General features: G+C 52.3%; 9 protein-coding genes across 9 annotated transcripts; 6 read left to right on the plus strand and 3 right to left on the minus strand.

Moving 5' to 3' along the window:
- Positions 1–447: 447 nt before the first annotated feature.
- Positions 448–4,365, minus strand: CkaCkLH20_03689 (uncharacterized protein; the record flags this gene model as incomplete). The annotated part of the gene is made up of 5 exons (XM_038886408.1): positions 448–498; positions 575–1,612; positions 3,127–3,846; positions 3,903–4,108; positions 4,179–4,365. The coding sequence occupies 5 exons, from the start codon at positions 4,363–4,365 to the stop codon at positions 448–450; spliced, it is 2,202 nt and encodes a 733-aa protein (XP_038748250.1).
- Positions 4,366–5,958: 1,593 nt separating this feature from the next.
- On the plus strand, positions 5,959–7,164 carry CkaCkLH20_03690 (uncharacterized protein; the record flags this gene model as incomplete). Its single annotated transcript, XM_038886409.1, has 2 exons — positions 5,959–6,016; positions 6,071–7,164. 2 exons carry the CDS (start codon positions 5,959–5,961, stop codon positions 7,162–7,164), a joined length of 1,152 nt encoding a protein of 383 aa, XP_038748251.1.
- Positions 7,165–7,911: 747 nt separating this feature from the next.
- CkaCkLH20_03691 (xylosidase: arabinofuranosidase) lies at positions 7,912–9,700 on the plus strand (the record flags this gene model as incomplete). The annotated part of the gene is made up of 2 exons (XM_038886410.1): positions 7,912–9,514; positions 9,573–9,700. 2 exons carry the CDS (start codon positions 7,912–7,914, stop codon positions 9,698–9,700), a joined length of 1,731 nt encoding a protein of 576 aa, XP_038748252.1.
- A 444-nt stretch (positions 9,701–10,144) lies between these two features.
- CkaCkLH20_03692 (glutathione S-transferase) lies at positions 10,145–10,987 on the plus strand (the record flags this gene model as incomplete). Its single annotated transcript, XM_038886411.1, has 1 exon — positions 10,145–10,987. One exon carries the CDS (start codon positions 10,145–10,147, stop codon positions 10,985–10,987), a length of 843 nt encoding a protein of 280 aa, XP_038748253.1.
- A 1,031-nt stretch (positions 10,988–12,018) lies between these two features.
- On the plus strand, positions 12,019–14,559 carry CkaCkLH20_03693 (putative pyrroline-5-carboxylate reductase protein; the record flags this gene model as incomplete). Its single annotated transcript, XM_038886412.1, has 4 exons — positions 12,019–12,335; positions 12,400–13,188; positions 13,576–13,631; positions 13,688–14,559. The coding sequence occupies 4 exons, from the start codon at positions 12,019–12,021 to the stop codon at positions 14,557–14,559; spliced, it is 2,034 nt and encodes a 677-aa protein (XP_038748254.1).
- A 159-nt stretch (positions 14,560–14,718) lies between these two features.
- Positions 14,719–15,626, minus strand: CkaCkLH20_03694 (uncharacterized protein; the record flags this gene model as incomplete). Its single annotated transcript, XM_038886413.1, has 2 exons — positions 14,719–15,436; positions 15,487–15,626. 2 exons carry the CDS (start codon positions 15,624–15,626, stop codon positions 14,719–14,721), a joined length of 858 nt encoding a protein of 285 aa, XP_038748255.1.
- Positions 15,627–16,421: 795 nt separating this feature from the next.
- CkaCkLH20_03695 (1-pyrroline-5-carboxylate dehydrogenase) lies at positions 16,422–18,332 on the plus strand (the record flags this gene model as incomplete). The annotated part of the gene is made up of 4 exons (XM_038886414.1): positions 16,422–16,565; positions 16,620–17,092; positions 17,148–18,097; positions 18,157–18,332. 4 exons carry the CDS (start codon positions 16,422–16,424, stop codon positions 18,330–18,332), a joined length of 1,743 nt encoding a protein of 580 aa, XP_038748256.1.
- Positions 18,333–19,296: 964 nt separating this feature from the next.
- CkaCkLH20_03696 (sarcosine oxidase) lies at positions 19,297–20,662 on the plus strand (the record flags this gene model as incomplete). The annotated part of the gene is made up of 2 exons (XM_038886415.1): positions 19,297–19,506; positions 19,565–20,662. 2 exons carry the CDS (start codon positions 19,297–19,299, stop codon positions 20,660–20,662), a joined length of 1,308 nt encoding a protein of 435 aa, XP_038748257.1.
- A 491-nt stretch (positions 20,663–21,153) lies between these two features.
- CkaCkLH20_03697 (C6 transcription factor) lies at positions 21,154–23,147 on the minus strand (the record flags this gene model as incomplete). Its single annotated transcript, XM_038886416.1, has 5 exons — positions 21,154–21,662; positions 21,720–21,903; positions 21,966–22,141; positions 22,195–23,010; positions 23,066–23,147. The coding sequence occupies 5 exons, from the start codon at positions 23,145–23,147 to the stop codon at positions 21,154–21,156; spliced, it is 1,767 nt and encodes a 588-aa protein (XP_038748258.1).
- Positions 23,148–25,426: the final 2,279 nt, after the last annotated feature.

Here is a 25,426-nt window from a genome sequence, read left to right on the forward strand (position 1 = left end):
GCTCTGCTGTCCAGAATGAATCCCACTGCCCGGAATTCCAGCTCTCCACCTCTGGGTTGTCAGCAACCTCTTGAGCCATAGACTGATCCATCGTTCCATTACCTCCACGCATCCCGGCCTCTTTGATACCAACGAGACGGTTGCGCCACAATCTGTATAGATAGAGATTGACTGCGTTTCTCTCCGCTTCATTCATTTGACAGCTACGGCTGGGGATCATTCCTGCTGTGTTGGTCTCTTTTTGCCGACTGGCGTAGAAAAGTACATCATCGACTTCCCTGACGGATTCTACGTCTTTCCACTTCCACGTTTGTGACCAGTAGTTTTGGAAGTAGTCTATGAATCCCGGAATGACGTGAGATCCCTCCCTGCAAAGCCATATGGCGGCTTTCCGGTTGTCACATGACGTGGTACAGACGTAATGTAGTGGCAGGTACCCAGCATGATTTACGGCGTTAATGTCGGCGCCGTGATGCAACAGTAGCCGCGCGAGGGCTGCTGGAAATTTGTGAGAGCTTGACGAACAACCCATGGCCAGGTAGTGCATCGGCGTGTTTCCAAAAGTATCTCGTACGTTGGGGTCTATCCCGACTCTATCCAGGGTCAGAAGGAAGTCCGCTGCTTCAAAGCTCCAGTTTCCGCAGGCCTGGTGTAGTGCGTGGAGGCCTATGGTGGAGTACGTGATGAGAGAAGATCCTGCGTCGACGAGGAGCTTGGCGTTCGGCAAGCAAGACCTGCTGTAGTCCTCGTTGGGGAATGGGTAGCGTTTCGAGTTGAGCAAGGCGCAGTAAAGAGCGTTCCCGCCTTTACTCAAAAGACTGCCCAATTCGTATTCCAAAAGCATGTCCTGACCTCGGGGAATACTGCCCCGAAATACGGTCCCGGGTGTGGCCACGTGCTCTGAAAGAGAGCGACAGATGAACAAACTTCGATCAAAATGTTCATAAGGTGGTTCATCAGACTGTCGATTCCCGAAATCCATCTCGAGATTGACATCGGCGCCTCGATGCAGAAGTGTCTCCACGACTTGCGGATGACGATAAATTGCAGCCCAATGTAACGCCGTGACGAAAATGTCCACGCCCATTCGACCAGACTCGTACCATCTTGTCCAATAGCCTGTGTCGTCGTTGTAATCCTGATCAACCTCCTCACTATACTCGTAAAGTGTAGTGTGATCCTGCTGGTCCACATCTGCGCCGCATTCCAAGGACTTCAAGACCCCCGCGACGCTGCCATTCTTGGCTGAAAGCAACAGGGCCGAGGCGTGGTTCCATTGGAGATCTCTGAGATAGAGTACGGGGGTAATAAGGGCATAGAAGCCCTTGCAGGCGCGGGCTAGATTGGCGACGTCTTTCCACACTTGGAATCGAACGAACTCGTCAATCTCCCATTCCTCACAATAGAACTCGTCTTCATCATACCCGAGATCAATGTCTTCCGCGTACTCGTTGAAAATGGCGTCGACAATCGATAAAACCAGGTCCGCGGGCAGGTTTTGGAATGGGGGCCACTGCAGCTGCATGACGTGTTGAGATCCGTCAGGGTTGACGATGAGACACTCGCGGGGGTGCTTGATCAACTCGAAGTTGGTTGGTTTCGGGGACGCAGACTTGAAAAGTGCAGAATCTGTTTTTCTTGACTCCAAGTTCAGTGTTGTTGGTGAAAGATGGGTGAGGAATAAACAAATAAGTAAAGTATCAAGCAAAGATATGAGGATCAGTCCAGACAGGCTTCGTCCAGGGAAATAAATACCTCGGTCCTTGTGAAGTTTTTCAATAGGGAAACGCCCCCAAGGCCAAACAAAAGTCAAACCTTCATCTCTCTTACATCCCACTGAAGGTCGTCATTTCTCGGCCCACTCTGGTAAGGTTTGGTCATGCTTATTAGTAAACTTGCATATTGATGGGCTTGAGCTAAGTATCAGGAGAAGATTGGCGTACAGTATGGGTCTTGATCAGTGCCTAGAGCCACAAAGGTATCGACCCACGACGACACCGGGCTGCGAATTCGAATTCAATCCTCGCCTACGCTATCGTCTGAAACAACTCACAAAGCAAAGTGAGAGACACTATGTTGGGTTTTAATGTGATGTAGCATCCGGTGAGCTTCCCAAGCATAGATAACACAAATACATGATTGTTGATTATTGTACAACACATGATTTTGACCTAGGCACTCTGTCAACCTGTTTTGGGGACCGAATGAAGCCACGATTTGCAAGTCTTGGATAAAGCAAGATACGGTTAACGTGGCTGTCGGAGCAGTGGATTCTATTCCTCATGTACTGGAAACTCTGCCCCAAGTTCTAACGGAATTTGGATGATAGTGCGTAGAATACACAGGACCTTTGTGGCTCCCTTCAACGCTTTTCTGTGAGCAGCCTCGATGGCGTATCAAAAAAAACAAAAGCTACGAGCCACATCGAAGCTATTCTCCGCGGAAAGGCGAACTGAAAAAGTCATGCCGGCTTGCGCCGGCGGTGATTTGCGGGACCGGACAGAGCTGTGGAGCCCGGACTCGGAAACAGAAGTGGAGTTGTGGAGGTCCGGGTAGTTCATTGGGTCGTCGCCCGTGACTTCGATTCTTGACGCATTGAGTAAGCTTTGCGCCGGAACACACGTGCAGGTCCATTTTCGAAGATTGATCAGTCATACTACGTAATTTCCCAACTAAGAAGCGCTATCTTACACAGGAGAAGTTGATATCTGTCCTATAAACCGTTGGATGTACGTGTTGGGCGACTACGCTTACCCACTGCAAGTTCCACAGCTCTCGCAGCCTTTATACCTTGTGCTACAGCCCCGTCAATAAATGCTCGGAACCCATGGTCGTAGTCACCACTGGCAAAGATGATGTTGCCAAAGGGTTCGTGCAACGCGTCCATATATTTCGACGTATAACCCTTGTCCGCAACGGCCCAGCCGCCACGAAAGTATGTATCATTGGTATAATCACACCAAATCTGTCGAAACACACGTCGGTGAGGGTAAGCCATTGTCCTAAGGATAATAAAGGGGGAAAAGCTTGCGTCCTTACCAAACATTTAATCTGTAAATCGGGATGACCAGCTCGTAACTGGTCCAAGAATCCGTGGGGATCTGTGCGAGGCTGGATCGTACTGACGTGAAAGGCGACCAAGACCGTATCGTTCCCCCACGCGGCGACTGATTCACCAGTCATCGTGAACGTGAAGCCGTCGTTGTCGGCGAATACACTACGGCCGACCCAGTCAGTTCCAGTCGCTACAGCGATAACTTTAGCCGCAATATTCCCAGTCGCTTGAGCATATGCCTCTGCTTTCAGGTGCGGCAAAGTTGGCAAGAATGAAATCTGTTTCAACACAGCCAATGGAACTGTCACAATGACCTTTCGTGCGTGGTAAATCGTCCCATCAGTCGTTGTAATCGTCGTATCGTTGGCGTTGGTAGTGTCGACCGAATTAACTGGGGATGAAAATCTGTAGGAAAGATTGCCGGTCTGCAAGGCGTGCTTCCATAAATGCTTCAGGAAATCTGACTGCCCGATTTTCAACTTGTACCGTATGTGGTAATCCACATATCCCTTGGCGTTATACCCACAGAGTGCCCATCGTTGCAAAAATTCAAAAAAGCTCTTGGTTTCCAAATCACCGCCGTTACACAGGAGCATCACTACCAGAGGAGTGATGATGCTGGGGTCAAGGTCGCCGCGAATCTCCTGCAATCGATCGTCTAGAGACATCGAGTCATATTTAAGGTGGGTGGCATCCCCAATCGCAGGATTGTGCGGGAACGGTATAACCTTAGCACCATTGTACCCGTCAACGTTGAAAAACTTGGTGAGAGCTTCCGCGAGGTCGGAGTCCTACACAAACATTAGCGTGTTGATATTAATTTTTCCGCGTTTTTCAATTCGCTTACATTAAGTCCAGAGGTAGTGTCATCAGAGTTGTCGAAGACGTCTGTCACATAGTCTTGCAGGTTGTATCGTGTAATCTCAGTCCAGACGTGAGATTGACCCCAATGGACGTATGTGCCGCCCAACTCAAATGGATGGCCGTCGATGACAGAGGTCCAGGTTCGTCCGCCGATGCGATCACGTGCCTCTAAGAGCAACACCTTAAAGCCTATAAGCCGATTCAGTATTGGTTCCCTCGAATGAATCCAGTGCGTGGTGTTGAAGGAAGGACTACGTACCGCGTGAGGTTAAGTCCCGCACGGTGGTTACTCCTGTCCACCCAGCTCCGACGACAATCGCGTCGTACAAGGTCTCAGTGCTTGTAAAGCATTGCGACGGAGTGATCACCGAAGAACTAGACAGCCCTGTGGATATTCCACCATCAGGAGTGAATGAAAAGCCGTCATTAGTGGGGTTGCAAGACATTTTGAGGTAGATGTCCGAATAGAGGAAATCCGAAACTTCTGTGATAAATGAAATTTTGAAGTGCCGTTGAAGTAACGAAATGCCGTTGAAGTAACGAAATGCCGTCGACGTTATGGAGGGCTGTTGATATTGCGGAGTGATATTGAAGTTGTGAAGTGCTGTTTACGTTGCGTTGGGAAGAGCCGTTGAGAGTACTGATTGTATTTGATCAGCGATATACTAAAGCATTCTTTAATATAGAGATCAGTCAGTTATTCGTATGCAATCTTCGGAGTTGTCGGGAACCTGCTACTGGTATCTGCGCGACCGTGAAGGTCCGCGAAGTTCCGTAAGGCCTTTGAGATGATGTCTTAACTTTTGAAAAGTAATTGTTCTATCTCACTGCAATGGCGAATTAGATACCGGGTGATCCTCAACCCGCGGATGCCGCACGAAGCTCGGCTCAAGTTCAGATTATGAATAGTAATCATTTTACAGAGTACATCCTGCAATAATGATGTGGGATACCGATGATCTTCGACCCGCGGACACCGCACAAGGCTTGGGTCATACTGATACTGAGATAAGCTTCAGCACAGTCCCCTCAATACCGCCTTCATCAACTCAACATTACAACACATCAACGAAGATGTTTATGATCTTGACTTAAACCACCACAACCAAAAGAACATCATGATGTTGTCGATAACAATTACTGCGAGTTGCAGCTCAGCCAATCAGAATCTTAGGTGGTGTGATGGTTTGTCGCTCCACGAGATGGTAATCGGCCAACATAATCAAGACTTGATTAAGGGATGCATTCGTTTGCGCATATGTGCTCGCATTTCGGCAACTGCGCTACTGAAATCTGTTTGTAACGTTAACTCTGCTATGAGAATACCCAGCGACTAGATTGAAACCATTCATCAGGGACCTTCACCTTCTTTTACAGTAGCTTGCGAAGATCGATTCAAGAATATCCCAGAATCAAACCACTGAGGTTTGCGGCTGGTGCTCTTGTCTCTCAGCCTGATTGCTTCGCATGGGCGGAGAGGATGGAGATGAGTTCTTTTGCAGAGTTTGAATCATTGTGTTCACGATCAATTTGGCAAGCGACATCTTTCCCACGGGGTTTCATCTACCGCCGATTTCTTTGGACATGCAGAAGCCTCTCCTTCTTGACGTTAGGGTACTAATTTCTTGAAATTGGTGAACCAGCACCTGGGAGTGACTGCGAATCTGGTTCCACAGCAGATTCAGTAGTCACTACAAAGGGGACTTCATGTGTCAAAATTTCTCTCTCAGGGAAACGTCCTGTTAGAAATTGACTCGTCACTGAAAGACCACGCCGGAACTAGCAACACGTTTTCTTGATAAGTTGCTGTCATACGCTTGATCAGTGTGATACGGACCTCAAGTGTGTTTTGCGCTGCCCGTTCATTCTATCATAGACAACGAAACGCTTGCCGCGGGATCCGGGTGGATCCTTAGCTGTCAACCCCTGCAAGCATGGCCATTATAAAATCACTGAAATAAACGTAAGAAGAAATTTGCCTACGATGAGATCTTTTTCACAACTGAATTCCCTGTTAAGCCAGTCCGCTGCCTCATCCGATGTCGAAACCGTTCTCCAGAAATGATCAACTGCGTCTGGCATTTCGATTTTGCCGAGGTAGGTCACGGCTGCACAACTAATGTGATGTATTGGTGCTAATGTTTCCTCAAGCACCTGTGCAGATCCTCGCATATGTCTTGCGTGGAATCACCCTTGCATCCGTTCGACGGCTCCCTCTCAGACCGTATATTCTGTGCGCTGTGGCCAAGACACTTCAGGACGTCTTCGACGCCCACGACATCCAATACCTATGTAATCCAACGAAGCAGGTTTACGAAACATGGATCAAGGAGAAGCTTTTCCTTGCAAAAGATGGCGGGCATCAAGGAGTGAACGAGCGGCTGAAGTGCGATATAGAGCCCCTCACTGACGGCCACTCATCGATCCTTTGGCTCGGAGACCGCACGACCGCAAAGAAGATAGTGTTGTTTTTCCATGGTGGCGGCTACACGACCCCGCTGCTCAATGGCTACATGGAATGGATGTGGAGAGCACATATCATGGCCGGCATCGACGCTGAGATCGACGTCGCTGTTGCCATCCTCGAATACTCGCTCTCTCCTGGCGCACAATATCCCACTCAACTATGCCAGGCGGCAGCTGCCCTGGAACATTTACTCCGGTGCGGAATCTCTCCCGAGAACATCATTATCGGTGGTGATTCGGCTGGAGGCAATTTAACGGGACAGCTCCTCTGCCACATTGTGCAGCCGCACCCTGAGGCCATTCCAGTCAAGCTGGCTAAGCCTCTCGCTGGAGTATTTCTTGTCTCGCCGTGGCTTACCAAACGCACGAACCATACGTCCTTCGCCGAAAATGGGTCGATTGACATGCTTTCGGCCTCTTTGGTGAATCTCGTCTTACAGGATCTGCTCGGATTGGACTGGGCGAAGCAGGCAAAGGACAGCTTCAGCCACGCATTTCCCCTCGATATGTCGGAGCCCTGGATAGAAAGCCTGAACACGATCACGAAAAATATGTACCTCTCGGTTGGGTACCATGAGGTATTTAGAGACCAGTGTGTCTCATTTGTGGAGGAAGTGCGCGAAAGGAACCCAAATCTTGAGTTGTACTTTGACCTCCAAGAACAGATGGCGCACGACTTCATTCTCTTAGAGGGCGAAGACAAACGAGATGGAGAATGTATTAAAGCCATGAAGAAATGGATGAAGGGCGTGTTGTTGGCAGGGGCTGAAGCTAATTGAGAGAGGGAAAAGTTGAATTGGTCTATCTACTAGAGAACTTATAACGCTGCGCATACAAGGCAATTGCAACCGGGCAAATACATCGGAAGAGACTCATTCACATTGCTGCAGTTTATAACAAAGCTTGTGTAATGCATGGATTGTTAGTTTTGAAGTCATATCGGAGCAAGTCAGTAGATCGAGTGTTAGACGTCTGGGTGATTATTTGGGGCGTCGCCCCTGGCTACGATTCTTGACGCATTGAGTAAATATCTCGCGAGAATACACGCGCAAGTCCATTAGCGATCTCTTCAGGTTAACCACACAACGGTTGAGCAGGTGCCGATGCAGGAGCGGTAGAACATGTGATGTCACGACGTAACATACCGAGAAGCGACGGTATTGTCGGCACGTAAGCCGTCGGAGTTTTTGGAAAATTTGCGGGGTTTTGCAGTGATTCCTAGCTTCCAAGAAGCTCTTCCTCCAACTGACCCCGCTTGTCAGCCATGTGCAGCAATTGAAGTTTTGCCGGTAGGAATTGAATTGGCGGAACATTTCTTTGCCTCGTTCTCGGTTTCGTTTGTAATTACACAGAATTTCCCGATCTCACTTCATTGTAGCCGCGACGTAGGGGTCGATCTGAAGCGATATGAAAGAGAGATGATATAAATAATAGGCAGCCAAATATATCCAAGCGTAGATGTACGAGGTGATAAGGTTACGGTATATCACACTGAAAATCCCGGCAACACCGTATAGAATACACCAATGCGTTTTCTAGCCTTCATCGGGCTGTCCATTGTCACGCTGGCGACTCAAAGCCAAGCGCAGGTCAATCAGACCTTCCACAACCCGATCTTGCCAGGCTGGAACTCAGACCCCAGCTGCACGTTTGTTAAGGAGTGGGATGATACCTTCTTTTGCACCACGTCCTCCTTCCTGGCCTTCCCTGGTGTCCCTGTCTACGCCAGCAAGGATCTAGTCAACTGGAAGCTGGCCAGCAATGCCTTGACGAAGCCGGACCAGCTGCCAGAGCTGTTCAGAAACTCGGGGCAAAGTGAGGGTATCTGGGCTTCCACTATCCGATACCACGAGGGGACTTTCTACTTGATCACATCATACGTCTCGTGGTATGGAGGGTGGGGACCAATCGTCCTACTCTTCAGAACCGATGATCCGTACGACGACTCTGCCTGGGAAGGACCGCTTCGTGTCGAGAACCCCGCCAACGACATCGACCCAGACTTGTTCTGGGACTCTGGAAAGGTGTACATGTCGGTTGCTGCTGGGATATACATCAGTGAGATCGACCTCACGACGGGTTCGGCCACAGAGCCCATCAAAGTGTGGAATGGCACGGGCGACCGCAACCCCGAGGGACCGCATCTATATAACAAGGATGGATACTACTACTTGCTCATCGGCGAGGGCGGCACGGAGACGAATCACTCAGTTACCATCGCGCGTGGAAAGGAAATCGCAGGCCCCTACGAAGGATTTGAGGGCAACCCGATCCTGACAGCCAAGAATACTGACGAGTACTTCCAAACCGTCGGTCATGCGGACTTATTCCAGGACGCTGTTGGAAACTGGTGGGGTGTGGCGCTGGCAACGCGCTCTGGACCAGCTTGGGAGATATTTCCAATGGGCCGCGAGACAGTCTTGTACGCCGTAACGTGGGATGAAGGAGAGTGGCCAGTCTTGGACATGGTGAGAGGCACGATGACCGGGCCGCTGCCCCCGACAAACAAGGACATTCCGGGAGATGGTCACTGGATCGACGAGCCTGATGTTGTCGACTTTACGCCGGGCTCTGCTCTGCCTAGACACTTCTTCTTCTGGCGCCCTCCGAAGGACTCACTCTTCGCCATCTCCCCGGAAGGAAATCCGAACACGTTGCAGATATCTCCCTCTCCAACCAATCTATCGGGTACTCCTGACTTCAACCCGAAAGAGGATGGACTCGGATTCATTGCGCGGAAGCAAAGTGCTACCCTATTCAACTACACCGTTGATGTCGACTTCAAGCCCGAGGTTGAAGACGAAGAAGCCGGCGTCACGGTCTTCTTGACACAAGTGCAACACATCGACCTCGGAATCGTCAACTTGCCGGCTTGCTCCGGGACGAAGCTGATTCCACGATTCAGGTTCAGAGTTGAGGCCTCTGGAAAGCCCAACATCACGGTGCCGGAAGAAGTCATTATTCCGGTGCCCAAGGAGTGGCGTTCGGAGAAGATTCGTCTGACAGCGTCGGCGGTTAGCGACACCGAGTATGTGTTCGGCGCTGCTCCAGCTTCAAGGCCCGAGGAGTATCTGGAAATCGGTTCCGCCAGCGGCTTGATTGTTTCTGGTGGCAGTGGACCATTCACTGGTAAGTGATTTGCTGCATACACGTTTGTAACTCAGCAGGCGCTAATCTGTAATTGTAGGCACCATAATAGGAGCGTATGCGACGAATAATGGCGGGGAGGGCAAGACTCCTGCGTACTTTAGCAGATGGAGATATGATCAGGTTGCGCAAAAGATTGACGACAGCACACTGGTGCCTGCAAAGTAATAGTCCTGTACTTTTGATGTCGGAATTAGCATTTTAGCATAGATTTCACTATAAGCCGATCTCTCCGGTCGGCAGAAACTATAACTCAAAACACTCAAAAGAGAAGACAGTGCCTTTTGACTTTGATTTCAGTCATAGTACATTGGTAACCCGTAACAGGTAAGACCGAACCTGTTGTCGTTTTGCTTGCGAAAACTATCCACATCCGGGCCTCCCTCCGTCACGGAGTTCGGATGAGCACAGGGGAAAGTGAGCCGGCAAGTCGGAGCCGGCCGGTTGCACTCGGCCCCACATATGCCGAGTCTCGCATATCACAATCACGTCATAGAGAAAGTCACGTCATTAGTCACAAGCAACTCCTCTTAATGATTCAAGCAACCGCAATCGTCAAAGAATCAACACAGCTGCATCTAGGGCCGTCTTGAATCTAAAATCTCCTGCGAAATGGCCAACGTCGATACGTCAATCGATCCCCACACGACCGGCGCTGCTGCCCGACTTGCGGCCAAGCACTCGGAAGAGCATGCGTTGAAGCTCTACGGGGGCTGGTTTTGCCCCTTCGTGCAACGCACATGGATCGTTCTCTGCGAGAAGAACATCCCGCACCAGTACATCGAGATCAACCCCTACAAGAAGGACCCGGAGTTCTTGAAGCTAAACCCACGGGGACTGGTTCCGACTCTGGCCGTTCCCGTCGATGTGAAGGGTAGCGAGCAGAAGCCTCTCTACGACAGCACCGTTCTCTGCGAGTACCTCGAAGAGGCCTACTCGGGAAACAACTATGGACCGCATCTTCTCCCGGAGGAACCCTATGAACGGGCGAGATGCCGACTGTGGATCGACCACATCAACTCCCGCATCGTGCCGGGTTTCTACAAGTTCATTCAGCATACCCCTGAGAAGGAGTACAACATCGAACAAGCTCGCGATGAGTTTCTCGGGAACATCAAGACTTTCACCAAAGAGTTCAGCTCTCAAGGGCCGTGGTTTCTGGGACAGACCTTCAGCTTGGTCGACGTTATGCTGGCGCCGTGGGCAATGCGTCTGTTTCTGTTTGACCACTACAAACCTGGTGGTCTCGGTGTGCCAGAGGAGGGGGATGGCGGAGAAGACGAAGCTGTTTGGAGCCGTTGGAGGAAATGGTTTGATGCTGTGAAAGAAAGACAGAGCGTCCAGGACACCTTGAGCGACAGAGATGCCTATATTGCGGTGTATAAGAGATATGCGGAAGACAAGACGAACTCGGAAGTAGGACAAGCAACGAGAGGAGGGAAGAGAATGCCCTAGACAGACTATTGGATGGGATACTAAGCCAACCAGACAACCCCTGGTTCCAGCCAAACTATCTTTATAGTCCGGGCGTCTGAATCGTGCATCGAAACTTGAGAGTCTTGGCCGGGCCGGTCTAAGTGTTATTGTGACTAAACAGCAACGAATCAATTGCTTCCCGAGACATGCCCAATTTGTCACAGAGGGATCCAAGATAACAGTTGAACCCTGCTGCGCCGCTTGCAGTATCTCAGATCCGAGTCAACTGACCACGGGAGATACTTCGAGATACTCGTCGGTCTCGTCTCCGGTCATGCTTAGCACCCACGGAGGCGCTACCGGCCACACCCAAACGTCGGTTTACCCCACACTCTAGACAGTCGGATTTAGGGCCCGATTGGTTTCGAGGGTCCAGATCTCGGTTTGGCATCATGCTGCATGCACACCTATCTTTGTGATACGAAGACAGATGGTTATCTTACCCCGCGTTGATGAGCGGGGTATCGATAAGCTGGCTGCCCAACTACCGCCTGGTCAAGGCTTGCGTTTCCTAGAACAGTATACGCATCAGGTACCTGAGGGTGTGTAAGAGAAGGAGTATCGATCATGTGTTCGTTGTGGTTATGGAAGAGGAGTTCCGAATCGGCTTGCTGGGTTGTCACGATAGAGTTGACTTTATGATAAAGGGGGTTCGCCCTCTTGAGTTGAGATGATTGTCATTCAGTTCAACCAAATCATCATCCAAATCAATAAACTCAGTCTTTGAGATGTCCTCTCGTGCACCACTAGTCACGACATGGGCGCCTTGGAGCCGCCATGCCACTGCCATCTTTGCAAAACCGGCCACAACATCGAGGAGAGCGCGGCATGCCTCAGCAGCGCCTCTCGTTGCTGAGAAGCCCATCACAAACTCGGCACCTGCCACACTATCAGCACTGCCTACACCAGTCCTTCTAAGATCACTTTTGGTTTCGGCGATATCGTCGAAGCCTTACTTGCTCGGTCCATCTTTGGCAGTTCTGTCTTTTCTCACAAGACCAAACAGAAGCTTGCTCTTCGATGTTGACCGGAATCCCGTTCTGCACTCAGTTCTCAAAACTCTCTTCTACAGACAATTCTGCGCGGGAGAGTCGCCAGAAGAGACTAAGAACACGATGAGGCATCTGAGATTTATGGGGTTCCGTGGCACAATTCTCACTTATGCTAAGGAAACCGTATTCGATTCTAAGACCAACACCGCCCACGGTCTTGGTATCGAAGCTGAGGAGGAGTCCAAGTCGGGAAGGTGTTCAAACATTGAGTCCTGGAGGAAAGGAGCGTTGGAGACTGTGGACTTGCTTGGAGATGGAGACCAGCTGGCTTTGAAGTGAGTATCTCCACACATCTATGAAATAGCTCGAGTTTTCAAAGACTAACATGACAAAAAACAGGCTTACCGGCGCCGGACAAAAGGTGACTACAGCTTTCGCAAACGACGAGATGCCCCCGCAGCAGATGATGGATGCTCTTGACGAGGTCTGCATCCGCTGCAAGGACCGCGGCATCCGTCTGCTGCTCGACGCCGAATCTCAACACTTCCAATGGGGCATCTTCAGAGCTGGTCTCGAACTCATGCGCAAGTACAACCGCGACGGCTACGCCACAGTCTACCAGACCTACCAAGCATACCTGAAAAGCACCCCGGCAACTCTGGCTAAGCATCTCGAACTGGCAAACAACGAAGGCTTCACGCTCGGCTTGAAACTCGTCAGAGGCGCCTACATCGGCTCCGACGAGAGGTCCCTGATCCACGACACCAAGCAGGACACCGACGACGCCTACAACATGATCGCCCAGGGAGCCCTCAAGCGCCAGATCGGCGAGTACGGTGCCCCGGGAGGCAAGCCGTTCCCGTCCCTCAACCTCTTCCTCGCCAGCCACAACAAGCACAGCGTCGTCACGGCCCACAAGCTGCACCAGCAGAGGATGAAGGACGGCCTGCCGACGGTCCCGGTCGGTTTCGCGCAGCTCCAGGGTATGTCGGACGAGGTCAGCTTTGCGTTGCTGCAGCTCAAGGACGGCTCGGACCCGTCGCCGCAGGTGTGGAAGTGCTCGACGTGGGGAAGCATGGGGGAGTGCGTGGCGTATCTCTTGCGTAGGGCGGTGGAGAACCGGGATGCGGTCTCGAGGACGGTGGACGAGTATGCGGCGCTGAAGGCGGAGTTGGGCAGACGACTGCGGTCTAGATCGTTCCGGTCTCGGACGGTTGGCTAGAGATAGAGATAACTCTCGTTAATCGAAAATCATACAGATCAAGTGGATCATTGTGTCTTGTGACTATCTTTGGAATTGGATCGGTTGCTATCTGCAGCTCCCACCGGGAGCACTCCCGTTGCTTCCCCACCTACTCCACATCCGCGGCCGGGTGCCTCCCGATGAGAGTGCATGATGAGGGGTAGCTAGGGTAGCTTGTGATAGCTTGACAAACTGAACTTCACTTTTTACTTTGCTGTGTACTTGAATCTCACTTCTTCTTACCCTTGTCACTTGATTGAGGTTCATCTACCCTGGCAAAATTACGAACACGCAACCTCGGTGCTCCAGACGTACTCTCGAAACCCTTTCAGCAACACGGCCACGATGGCAGAACTGAAGGACATCACTTTATGCATCCTGGGTTGCGGTAAGCTCTTTTGTGTCTCACGTTAGTTCTGTGCCAATGCTGACCTGCCGTGACAGGAAACCTAGGCATTCCCATCTTGAAAGCACTGTACGATGCTTCGAACGCCGAGAATTACACACTGCCCATCACCAAATTCATTGCATGTGTCCGGAGCGAACAATCAGAGAAATCCCTGAAAGAAAAATTCCCAAATGCCGGAGAGAAACTGCGAGTCTCGAGGGGAGACAACCTCGCCGTTTTGAAAGAGTCACAAGTCGTCATCCTCGGAGTTGACCCTGGCGACGTGGAGTTGGTTCTTTCTCAACCCAATACCGCCGACGCCTTGAAAGACAAGCTCCTCATCAGCGTTGCCGCGGGATGGTCCAGAGGAAAGTTGGAAGCAACCCTGTATGGCAGCGAGACTACGGCCGAGAATACTGAGGGCAGAGCTTGGGTGGTGCGGACTCTTCCTAACATCGCCGCGATGGTGTCCCAGTCCCTCACTGCGATCGAAATCTCGGATCCCCCGGTCCCAGCCCCCTATATGGAACTCACTGAAGCTATCTTTGAGAGGATAGGAAAAGCGGTTAAGATTTCACCGAAGCTGATGAACGCTACCACCGCGGTCGGAGGGTCCACTCCGGCATTCTGGGGCGTTATTTGCGACGCGATGATCGATGCCGCGGTTGCGGTCGGAGTGCCTAGAAATCTGGCCTCTACTATGATCTTCCAGTCCATGTTGGGTAGTGCGACTCTCATGCAAAATGGACTGCATCCATCTTTGTTGAGAGATCAAGGTACCTCACCTGAAGGATGCACAATTGGTGGCTTGATGGTTCTGGAGGAGGGAGCTGTTCGGGGGCACATTGGAAGAGCACTTAGAGAAGCGGTTACTTTGGCCAGGTTGATGGAAACACAAGATCACGTCAATGACACAAGACGTCCGTAGAAACGTAAAATTCAATGTTATCTTTTTCAACGCAGATGCATTTCGCCATTTCAGCTTGCCCTAGCATGACGTGGAACCTATTGAATCTAGTTTACACCGTAGTTTTGCATACACTAAGAAACTCAAGACAGCTTTTCTGAACGTCAAATCTGAAATCTATTATTTTCCAGTTATTGAGCCTAACCACGTATGAAACATTGACCTGAACTCCAGATTCGCAACGCACCCAATGCTGAACGCCGGAATGATCCTAATACACCGCATGACTATCGTCGACGGCACATGCTCCTTCGTCTTCGCAACCCTGTCGGAGAACGGCAGCTTCCTCTGCCTCTCGTAGTAGTCCAACGCAATCAGGTGAATCGGCGAAGCGACCAGCTGAGACATCACCGGCACCGTCAGCTGCGTGAGCGTCGCCTTGGCATGTGGGGAAGCCGTCACGCTGTCCGGGATAGCAGCCGATACCCACGTCGGGAGAGTAAACGACCCAAAGATCGTCACCGCGTCCCTGATCAAGAAAGTGGCGGTTGCTGCTCTCGGGAGCCCTCGCGGTGTCGTCGATACCGCCGTGGCCCCGGACGCGCTGCTGCTGGACCCGAATATCTCGGCAAACCGGAGGTCCTTCCACACGCCAAGGGGCACGTTGACGAGGAACGTGGAGGCGAATGTCGCCGTGCTCACGGCTGCGGCGCCGTCGTATCTCTCAGCTAGTGTCGTTGCAGCGTTTGCTGTGACGTAAGTCGCCGCATAAAGGGTCCAGACTATCCCCAGAGGCTTGCCCAGGAAGAAGGATCGTGGTCGGCGGAGGGCGGAAGACAGCTGCGAGCGAAGACCTCGGATGAGGGGCCGTCCTGTTGATGTTCTCTCCACCACCGCCCTGGGATTCTATTAGTCAAAGAATCAGGGTCTTGACATTGCGTCACGTACCGATCTAGTATCGTGACTGCCGGGGAGATCAAAATTGCGGAGAAAGCTCCGGCTGTCAAATCCCCTGCCAACTGCCCCAGGAGGGGACATGGGTCGCGTTCTGTGCCGACCAGGCCGTTCCCGGTCTCTGTTTGTGTCATTGGTTGTGAGACTAACCGTCGTTTGCGAGAGATATGCTTAAACTTCTTCGTCCTCGACGGACGAGGACCGCGAGCTACTTATCTGCAGCTGCAGCCATAGCTCCGCGATTTTCAACATCATGAACCAAGATAGACGACCAGACAGTAGATTGAGAGACCTAAACAACAAGAAGCCCTATTTCAACACTACTATGAATGAGAAAGCATCGTTCATTACTTCTTACTTGTTTTGATCAAGTAAATCTCCATTTCAGTCTCTTCAATAAATCGGTGGAAAAACAGGATGTATTTCCAAGTACTACGTGGACTGAAGGCGGCTGGACGACCGGTTGGTTTGAGTGCGACCAACTCCGTGAGCCCGGATCTAGATACGATGGCTATCATCGGGCTATTATTATCGGAGGTCACATGCCGGCGGAGCTGATTCAAGATCCCAGCCACCGGTGTTTGCGGGGAGATGCGACGCGACCTCTGGAACGGCGGGGTAGATATCGGCTGGGCGTCCGTCGTCACCCCGCTCCGGGATCTGCCCCGTCCGACTTCGGCCTCCAGGACGGAATGACATTGATCATGCACATGATTGGTCAATTGCTCCAGAGCTCTGTCGGGAGCATGACCGGCCTGGCTACAATCAAATAGGACAGGAAGACAGCCGATTGATAGCAGACGGTATATGTAAGGTACTCCAACTGGCACTTGAATCGAGGTATTGGTTCTCTGTGTTCACATCAAGTTATCCGCCTCCAACTTCCTTATTCCCGTTTTCACAGACACATCGCACACTTCTACACGAAAATGCAAGTTATCAGCGTTATCGCGAGACCTGGACGGTCTATGAGGAGGGCGCTGCGTCCCATCTCAGTCCCCGTCGGCCTGCAACAAACAAGAACTAAGGCGACGGCGCCTTTCAGATTACCAGACCCTAGAAATGAGCCTAACGTAGGTCTCCGCAGTAATCCAAATTCCTAGGAAATGAGCTGACATGCTTCGAAGCCCGAATACAGAAAAGGCTCTCCCGAGAGGGCAAAGTTGGAGGAGGCTCTGAAGAAGCTCAAGTCCCAGCTCCCCGCACGTAGCGACCTGTTCTTCGGCGGCCAGGTCCAAACCGCCGCCAAGTCTCAGAACACCGTCATCCCCTCCCAACATGCGAAGACCTTCTCCAACTTCCCCCTCGCGTCCAAACAACAGGTTTCTTCCGCTATCGAGTCCGCGTTGGAGGCGAAGAAGAGCTGGCAGGAAACACCCTTTGTCGACCGAGCGGCTATCTTCCTCAGGGCGGCCGAGTTGGCCGTGACTAAATACCGATATGAGCTTATTGCGGCGACTATGCTGGGCCAGGGCAAGAACATGTGGCAGGGAGAGATTGATGCGGCGGCCGAGCTGGCAGACTTCTTCAGACTTAACTGCAACTTTGCCGCTGAGATCCTGGAGAAGCAGCCTGAGCGTGGTTCTGACGGCATGTGGAGGTGAGAATCCACCATTCAGAGCATGAACCCGGTCCATTGCTAACTCACATTCTAGTCGCCTGGAATGGCGCCCTCTCGAGGGTTTCGTCTACGCCATCTCACCCTTCAACTTCACCGCCATTGGTGGTAACTTGATCTCCGGCCCTGCGCTGATGGGCAACGTTGTGCTCTGGAAGCCGTCGCCCAGCAACATCTACGCCAGTCAGATCGTGTACAACATCCTCCTCGAGGCCGGTCTCCCCCCGAACGTCATTCAATTCGTCCCTGGTGAAGCTGAGGAGGTTACGGACGTCGTCCTCAACCACCGCGACTTCGCTGGCTTGAACTTCGTCGGATCCTCCGACGTCTTCCGCTCCCTGTACGCCAAGATTGGTGAGGGTATTGGAAAGAAGACCTTCCGCGAGTTCCCTCGCGTCGTCGGCGAGACCAGCGGAAAGAACTTCCATCTCGTCCACCCCACCGCCGACATCGACAGCGCCGCGCTGCACACTCTTCGCGGCGCCTTCGAGTACCAGGGCCAGAAGTGCTCCGCCACTTCCCGCGTCTACCTCCCGGAGTCGAGGGCTGAGGAGTTCCTGTCCAAGCTGGTCGAGAACGTCAAGAAGATCACCATCGGCAGCCCCGACGGTGATCTGAACGCCTTCATGGGACCCGTCATCCACGAGCGCTCCTTCGAGAAGATCAAGGGCATCATCGACGCCAGCAACAAGGACCCGTCGCTGAAGCTGCTCGTCGGCGGAACCTACGACGGCTCCAACGGATACTACGTCAACCCGACCGTCTACCTCGCCGACTCTCCCGACCACCGTCTGTTCAACGAGGAGATTTTCGGCCCCGTCCTGGCCGTCAGCACCTACCCCGACGCCGAGTGGTCGTCCACCCTCAAGAAGGTCGACCAGGGAGGCGGCGGCTTCGCCCTGACCGGAGCCGTCTTCGCCAGCGACCGTCGCGCCATCCGCGAGGCGGAGGACGCCCTGCGCTACTCCGCAGGCAACTTCTACATCAGTAAGTCTCCATGCTCTCTCTTTCGTCATCTTCGCACTGCTAACACATGCGCTTCTCAGACTGCAAGACCACGGCCGCCCTGATCGGCCAGCAATCATTCGGCGGTGCCCGTGCCAGCGGTACCAACGACAAGGCCGGCAGCGCTGACGTCATGAGACGGTTCACGAGCCCAAGGTTGATCAAGGAGGAGTTCTTCCCCTTGACCGACTTCGAATACCCCAGCAACAAGGCGTAAAATCGCGCAGGGAACACTGTCGGGAAAAAATGGCGTGATGACATGTACATTCGGGATAGGCGAAATGTGTAATTTAGAGACATTTGAGTAGTCCAATGACATTGATGATTGTCGACCCATCAAAACATTGCTCACTAGTTTCATTGTGCCCCATTCCTCGAGTTTCAACTGGAAGATCTGCTCAATTGAAGCCAGCTCAGCCTGGCTATTTTTGAAGACCTGCAGCAGTGTTTATCAACGGGTTTCCCGTGTCCTGATATCATCTGAGTACGGATGAAAATAGTCCGTGATAATGCATTAGGTAAGGAGCAACCGATGACAAGGAACCGACCCTGTGCATGTTGGCCGGCTTGCTCTTCAGTGTTTACTTGAAGAATGGCCCAACAAGCTCGTATCTTCAGCAATCTGAGGCAATGTGACCTTCCGCATGCATCGACCCGGTCCAAACCTTCTCATTCCGTTCGTCTAGTGTCATCAGTACGTAGATACCAACACCAGGTGTTCGCCTCGAACCAACATGCCTGAGAGAAGAAGCCGGCTTGGGGTCCCGATGCCGATGCCGTTGACCCACATCCGGCCCTTGAACCAATCAGGAACACGTCTGAGGACCGGATGAGCACCCGACTCTGACTGCACTGATGAGGTCGAGGACCGGTTCAGCATCCGTGTTGAACAATCGGTGTGATAAGCATATCACTAAACCCCCGCAAGGGAGACCAACCGATGTACTCGACTCGTAAGATCACCTGACGCAGGCACTCGGTCCCCCGCATTGCCCCGGGAATAGCTTCATCTGGACCGTGGGTCCGAAGCCGGTGCTTCTCCCGAACGGAGCCGGTGAGAGATCGAACGGCTTACACCGCCGTTGGAAGTCACATACATCATAAGGAGCAAACTTCGAGCAATAGAGAGCCTCTCAATTCCGGTGCATCATCTTAATTCACGTCTCTCACAATCAATCACCATGGGCATCAGCAAGTCGGATCCTATCATCATCGTCGGCGCCGGCGCCTTTGGCCTGTCCACGGCCTATCACCTCACCCTGGCTGGATACACGGACATTTCTGTCTACGACAAGCATGAGCAAATACCCCCGCGGGACTCTGCCGCCAATGATATCAACAAGATCCTGAGGGCCGAGTATGAGGACCCGTTCTACACCGATCTTACCCTCGTAAGTCAGGCCCTCCGAAATGAGATGTTACACCGAAAGCTTACTCGAGGCAACGCAGGAAGCTATCAGGGCCTGGAAGACGCCACTTTTCGCGCCGCACTTCCACCAGGTCGGCTTCCTTCACTGCGTCTCGGGCGCCGCCCCTGACAGGGCCGTCGACACGCTCAGGAGGTTCCAGAAGTCTGCGGAAAGCAACCCGGTTCTGGCCAAGCATGTCATTCCCATCACCGGAGGAAAGGACATTGAGGAGAACGTATGGCAGTTCAAGGCAGGCCCGTGCTCCGGATGGAAGGGCTACCTCAACACGTATGACGGTTACGTCCACTCGGGCAACGCCCTGATTGCGTTGTACAAGGCGACGCAGGTACGCGGCGTCAAGTTCTTCTTGGGGCAGCACGGGGGCGTCAAGGAAGTCGTCTACCAGAACACCTCATCGGGGAGGAGAGCAACGGGTATCAGGACGCAGGAGGGACGACATGTTCCTGCCAAGCTAGTCATCGTCGCTGTGGGTGCCGCGGCAGCGAGGTTGGTTCCAGAATGTGGCAAGCAGGTGGTCGCCAAGTCTTGGTCCGTCGCTCACGTCCACCTCACGGACGACGAGACTTCCGCTCTGCGTGGGATCCCAGTCACGTACGCCCGAGACTTCGGGTTCTACTTCGAGCCGGACCCCAAGACCAACCTCCTGAAGCTGTGCCCGATGGGAGGAGGATACGTGAACACGGATCCCAAGACAGGCGTCTCCCTCCCTCCGTCTCATGCAGAGAGTGCCTTCATGCCCTTGCATGATCAGGAGAAGGTGCGAAGACTGCTGAGGGAGACTCTTCCCGAGCTGGCGGACCGGCCCCTGGTGAAGCAGTCTCTGTGCTGGTTCGCCGACACCAACGACTCAGACTTCATCATCGACTACGTCCCCAAGTCTGACTCGTCTGTGGTATTGATGTCCGGTGACTCGGGTCACGCAGCCAAGCTGATCCCTCTTATCGGTGCTTGGGTGAAGAACCTGCTCGAGGCAGCGGACGGCAAGCAACCCGTTGATAAGTGGCGTTGGAAGGATGTCGGCGGCGAGGACGGGAAGTGGGGAGATACTGTTAGCTGGCGTCTTGGAAACACCATGGAGTTCGCCGAGCTCCAGAACCCCAAGGCCTCCAAGTTGTAGATTATGTGTAATCATTGCATGGCATGTTTAGTCTTGTCTTATTGGAACGTCACGTATCACGTCGGGTAGCATGCCGGTCAGGTGTGAAGCTGCTATAGTGACATTGAATCTCCCGGGGTCTCCGAAGAGACGGATCGAAAGTGTCACATCAGTCGCCCGAACTGGCAAGACAAACAGGTTGCATAGACAGGGTCCCGTAAGGCTTGAGGATCTTTCCTTGTCCGGCCATTCTGTCAATCTAGTCAATGCAGGCGACTGAACAGGTAGCAATTGGAATCTACATGTAGGTTCTGATCTGAGTTGAAACATCACATGAAATCATCATTACAGTATTCCACGGTTGTCATTCCTGGTCGAATACTTGGGTAGTAACAACGACACCGGACAACAAACACAGCACTAGAGCTGCCAACGGCGAAGGCAACTATAGTAGCGAGAAGTAATGGTGAGAAAAAATAACCGTGGAAGACGGTATCGCTGTAATTACAAAGCTACCAAATACTATGCTCAACTATCGTTTGCGACATCCACTCCGTATCCTCATGTTCAATGGAATTTGCCATATCCAACAATTGCGTCATGGTCAGTCCGCTATCGAACGTCATCTCCTCCAGATTTCCTGGTATAGATGACGTGTAGCTATCATTTTGAGACAAGTCCGTCGTTAAAGATGATATTACTGTATCGTGAGGGCTCGTATCATCAGAAAGTTGCTGCTGTGGTTGTGTTTGCTGCGCTTCGCTGGCTTCACCGACCAGCATTTGCTCTGACAGCGGGGCGCATGGAGTCAACTGGTTCAGCATGATTTCCAGTTGCTGCAGCTCGGCCTTCTGGAAATTAGCTACCGCGTTTCCGGCGGCAACCATCTCGTCAAAGACGGCATATGCCTTCTCGAGAGAGGGCGACAAGTTGTCAAAGGTCTGTGGGTCGATGGCGGGGCCTAGGAGGAGACTCCCCGCAGAGACGAAGATCGCCTCTAAGTCAAACGGGAGGAATGTTTCTGGGGACTTGCGTCAGACTACAAATCATGGTATCCTGAACATTTTCTTCGACTTACCCAAAAGACCTTGTGACTGGAGGCAGTCCAAGATGGCAATCATCTGTTGCGAAGAGTCCATGCACATTTGAATCAAGTTGCGGACTGTTTGAGATGCACCAAGTAGCTCGGCGCACTTGGCTTCTGATTCGAATCGAATCTTCAAGAAACAAAAGAGTAGAGGTCTTGTGGCAAGTACGATGCACTGCCAGAACGACTTGTCAGTGCTTGCTCTTCTGGAGACCATCAGCGAAGGAGATGACTTACCTGGTGGTGAAGCAGATGTAAGTGGGCAGAGGTGCGAGAAATGCAGCTTGTGTCCCTCTCAAGTGGGAGTGAAAACGATTGTTGAAGCTCATTTGAGAGCTGCGCTATGCTCTCCAATACGGTCTTGGTTCCAAGCATAAACTTGTTGTTCAGTCTGCCGTCACGTCCATATACCCCTGTGATCACCGTTAGCCTGTACTGTTGGGCACTTGAATGGAAAGACACATACTTCTGTTGATGCTGCCAATCACTTCGGATAGCTTTATGCGCATACGCAGTGCTAGTGTGCGCTGCGCTGAGCCAGGATACGTCGGAAGTCGACATAAGACATAGTCGTCGTGAATCGACGGTGGTAGACCGAATAAGGAGGTCATCTCCCTATCCAGAATATGAACCGTGTACCATAATCTTCGGCATCGCTCAACATGCGCTTCTCCTAGTTGTTGAGCAGGCATGTCTGTGTGCATGCCCTCGCCCAGCGCCATCCGGATGGCCTGGCCGATGAAGTTGTGAGACGCATGTCGAAAGTCCACGCATTGCATGTAAAGAGCAATACAGCAAAGAATCTCGGTTGAGAGAACGGACTGCTTCAGCAGCACGCTCAGATCAGGGAGAAGCTGAACGGCCTTGATAAAATAATCATGACCTGGAGGCTTCCGACTCCTGTTCGCTTTCGTGGTAAACGCCTTCCCGAAGGCAAGTATTAAAAGGAAATGAATGAACCAGAGATCTGTAGGGTCGCCCCTAGGATTTGGGTCGGTGTAAAAGTGATAAAGAGACTTCATGAAAGACTCCTCGTCGAAGAGGTGGAACATCTGACTGCAGTGAAACTTCACAGCGTTGACCAGATAGATGGCGTAGTCTTGTGTTGGGAGCGCCGGCATCTCCGGGCCTTCGCCAGTTCTGTATCCATCCCAATCGAGGGTGTAGGCGGCGGCATCGAATATGAGGGCGCTTGTGGGAAGCGGAGTCTTGTGAACGTATTGATGTGTGATGTTGAGAACTCGTCGGGTGAAGGACCAGTTGGATGATGTTCCTAGATAGACTGAGTGACTGTGAGCATGATGCTTCTGTGGGACATAAAGTTATGCAAGACTTACATGTCCTACCAGTAGGCGCTGTCATAAACTCCGACTGCCCGGTAGACAACGGGTTGGTGAGGTTCGAGGCTACGGCGTCCATTGGTGGCTTTGCACGAGCGTCATGCTTCTCGCCTGGTCTGGATGTTTGGCTTGAGTCTGGGCCTTCGGCCCCTGCCATGCTCACATCGCTTTCAGAGCCTATGTAGAGTTAGCTCACATTGACAATTTCGGGAAGAGAATCTGGAGATAACAGACCACTCTCAATTTTGTCGGCAGGTCGGCCGACCTCGATCGAGTCCCGGGCTGGCTCATTGGTGCTTTTACTTCTTTCCCATCGTTCGATTCTTTGCTGTAAGTCGATGATATATCTGCAGACCCGGTAAGCTTGGAATTGTAAGAGAAGAGGGAAACTTACCCTCGGGTGACTACTATTCTTTGGTCGCGCTCATCGAATGTGCAGGACTGCTTGCGCTTGCCGCAAGCATCGCACGGCTGTGACCCGGAACACTTGATCTTTTGCCGCCGACATCTTACACATCTGCTCTAAGCGTCAGTGAGAGATCAGCTTGCAGGGCGGCTCGGATGCCGAAGAGGCCGCACTCACGCATTCGAAGATCTCTTGGTGACCTTGTTGCGTCCAGCTCCTGGTTCCATTGCGCCGTGCCAATAAAACAACACAACAAACCTGATCCCGAAAGGAAAATGCTCAACCAAAACAATGATATTGATACAGCCACGGGCATACGGCGGTCGAGTCGTCCGAGCCTCAAAGCAGTTACGTGATTGTGTATCGACGGGACCAGAACGCGGGGTAGCGAAGCCGTGGTGGAGAATTTTTGTTGGAACCTGACAAGGGGGCTTATCTACATCAAGTTCCGCGCGTCGTCTTAGTCTCAGAGATGCGTCGGTGATTAAGCACCATGTATGCGTTAGTCGTTCGGCCATAAAGCCCGATAACGGACGCAACTTGAGGTATCTGCTGCTGCAAGTTGCCCGTTTGAAGATAACGACTAAGTTCTTTTGGCGATACTGATGCATCCGGAAGGCCGGTCCTATGTCGGTTTTCGGGGGGGGGCCAAAGGGACGCATCCATGTTGTCAGAGTGCAGAAGTATAGATAGGTATCTCTCCGACGGTGGAAACGATGAACCTTCTGCCAATGAGGCGAAACGGCTGACAGACGCCTCGGCCGGTCGAATGCGGGGAAAGAAGACGACGGCATGCTACTCCGTGCTCCGTGTTGGCATCTGCCATGTCTTTTCGACAAGTCCGCCTCCCACACTCAAGTCTCAAACTGGTGTAGTGTCTCATTAGAGCCGCGTGAGCCCGTCCGATATCAGCGAACCAGGGGCAAGAGTTTTGTTTCTGCATGAGGAGGCTAAGAAAAGCCAATTGCATCCTCCCATGTACTTCTAGATGATTGACATCTGGAGTTGGTTCCACGTCCGATGAATCCTCAGCTCTTAAGACCGCGGACTTTAGCCCACACAATCCCCCAAGCGCCGCACAAGTGGCCATTTGCATGAGAACCCGTATTTTCGCCGACTAATCTGGCGACACTGGTGGCACACGGCGCGTTCGCCCAGACTGACGATGGTGGGTGCGCATTCTTCTTCGTACGTAACAGATTCTCCACGAGCGACGCCGTCATCTCATCTGGTCTCTGCACTCCCCATGGGGAAACGGGAAATAAGCGTTGCTGCTGCATTTCGACTGGAACTTGCGAGTTCCCACCGAGGTCTCAGACAACACACTACGGAGAGCATCCGATGGTGACATCAGAGGGTGATGGCGCTTAGGCTAGCTGTGGTCATCGTGGTCACGCGGCTGAGGCATCTCATGCGCTCCCGGTGCCGTTTAGGGTGGCGCGAGGCGCAGGACAGGTTTTTTTCTCCCAGGCTGCTCGTCGGAGGAGGTCGGGACCACTTCCGTTGGGGCGACCGGGCAGATGACCGGATCCTCACCCGATGGTGTTTTACTTCGAGACGCAAGGGGGCTCCGCAGGTTGCAGGGATTCCTGCAGAAAAAGACCCTTAGACAGACCAATGCCCGGCGAGTCATGGAGACGTCCAACTCCGCTTTGCGACGCGCTGCGGTGACTGCGCCTGAAAGCGAAAGCAACTCTTGACCGACCGCCTCATTCATGTTGAGAAACGGGGACTCTCGTACAGGTCCGACCCGCAAAACCCTTCGGTTGACCAGGGCAAGAGGCGACATAACCCTCTTGTTATCTGCGCGTTTTTGTCGTTGCCTATCCGTCGCTGACGTGCTGAGGTCGTTTCCCGCGTTGCCCGGCAGAGATTTTGTCGTCGACTAGCATCCTTGGATGATCCGACTCATCCGTGGGAGTTCCTTGTCAGATAGCAAGGGGGGAACGACA

The sequence above is a fragment of the Colletotrichum karsti genome (assembly GCF_011947395.1).
Source record: "Colletotrichum karsti strain CkLH20 chromosome Unknown Scaffold9, whole genome shotgun sequence".
Lineage (NCBI taxonomy): Eukaryota > Fungi > Ascomycota > Sordariomycetes > Glomerellales > Glomerellaceae > Colletotrichum > Colletotrichum karsti.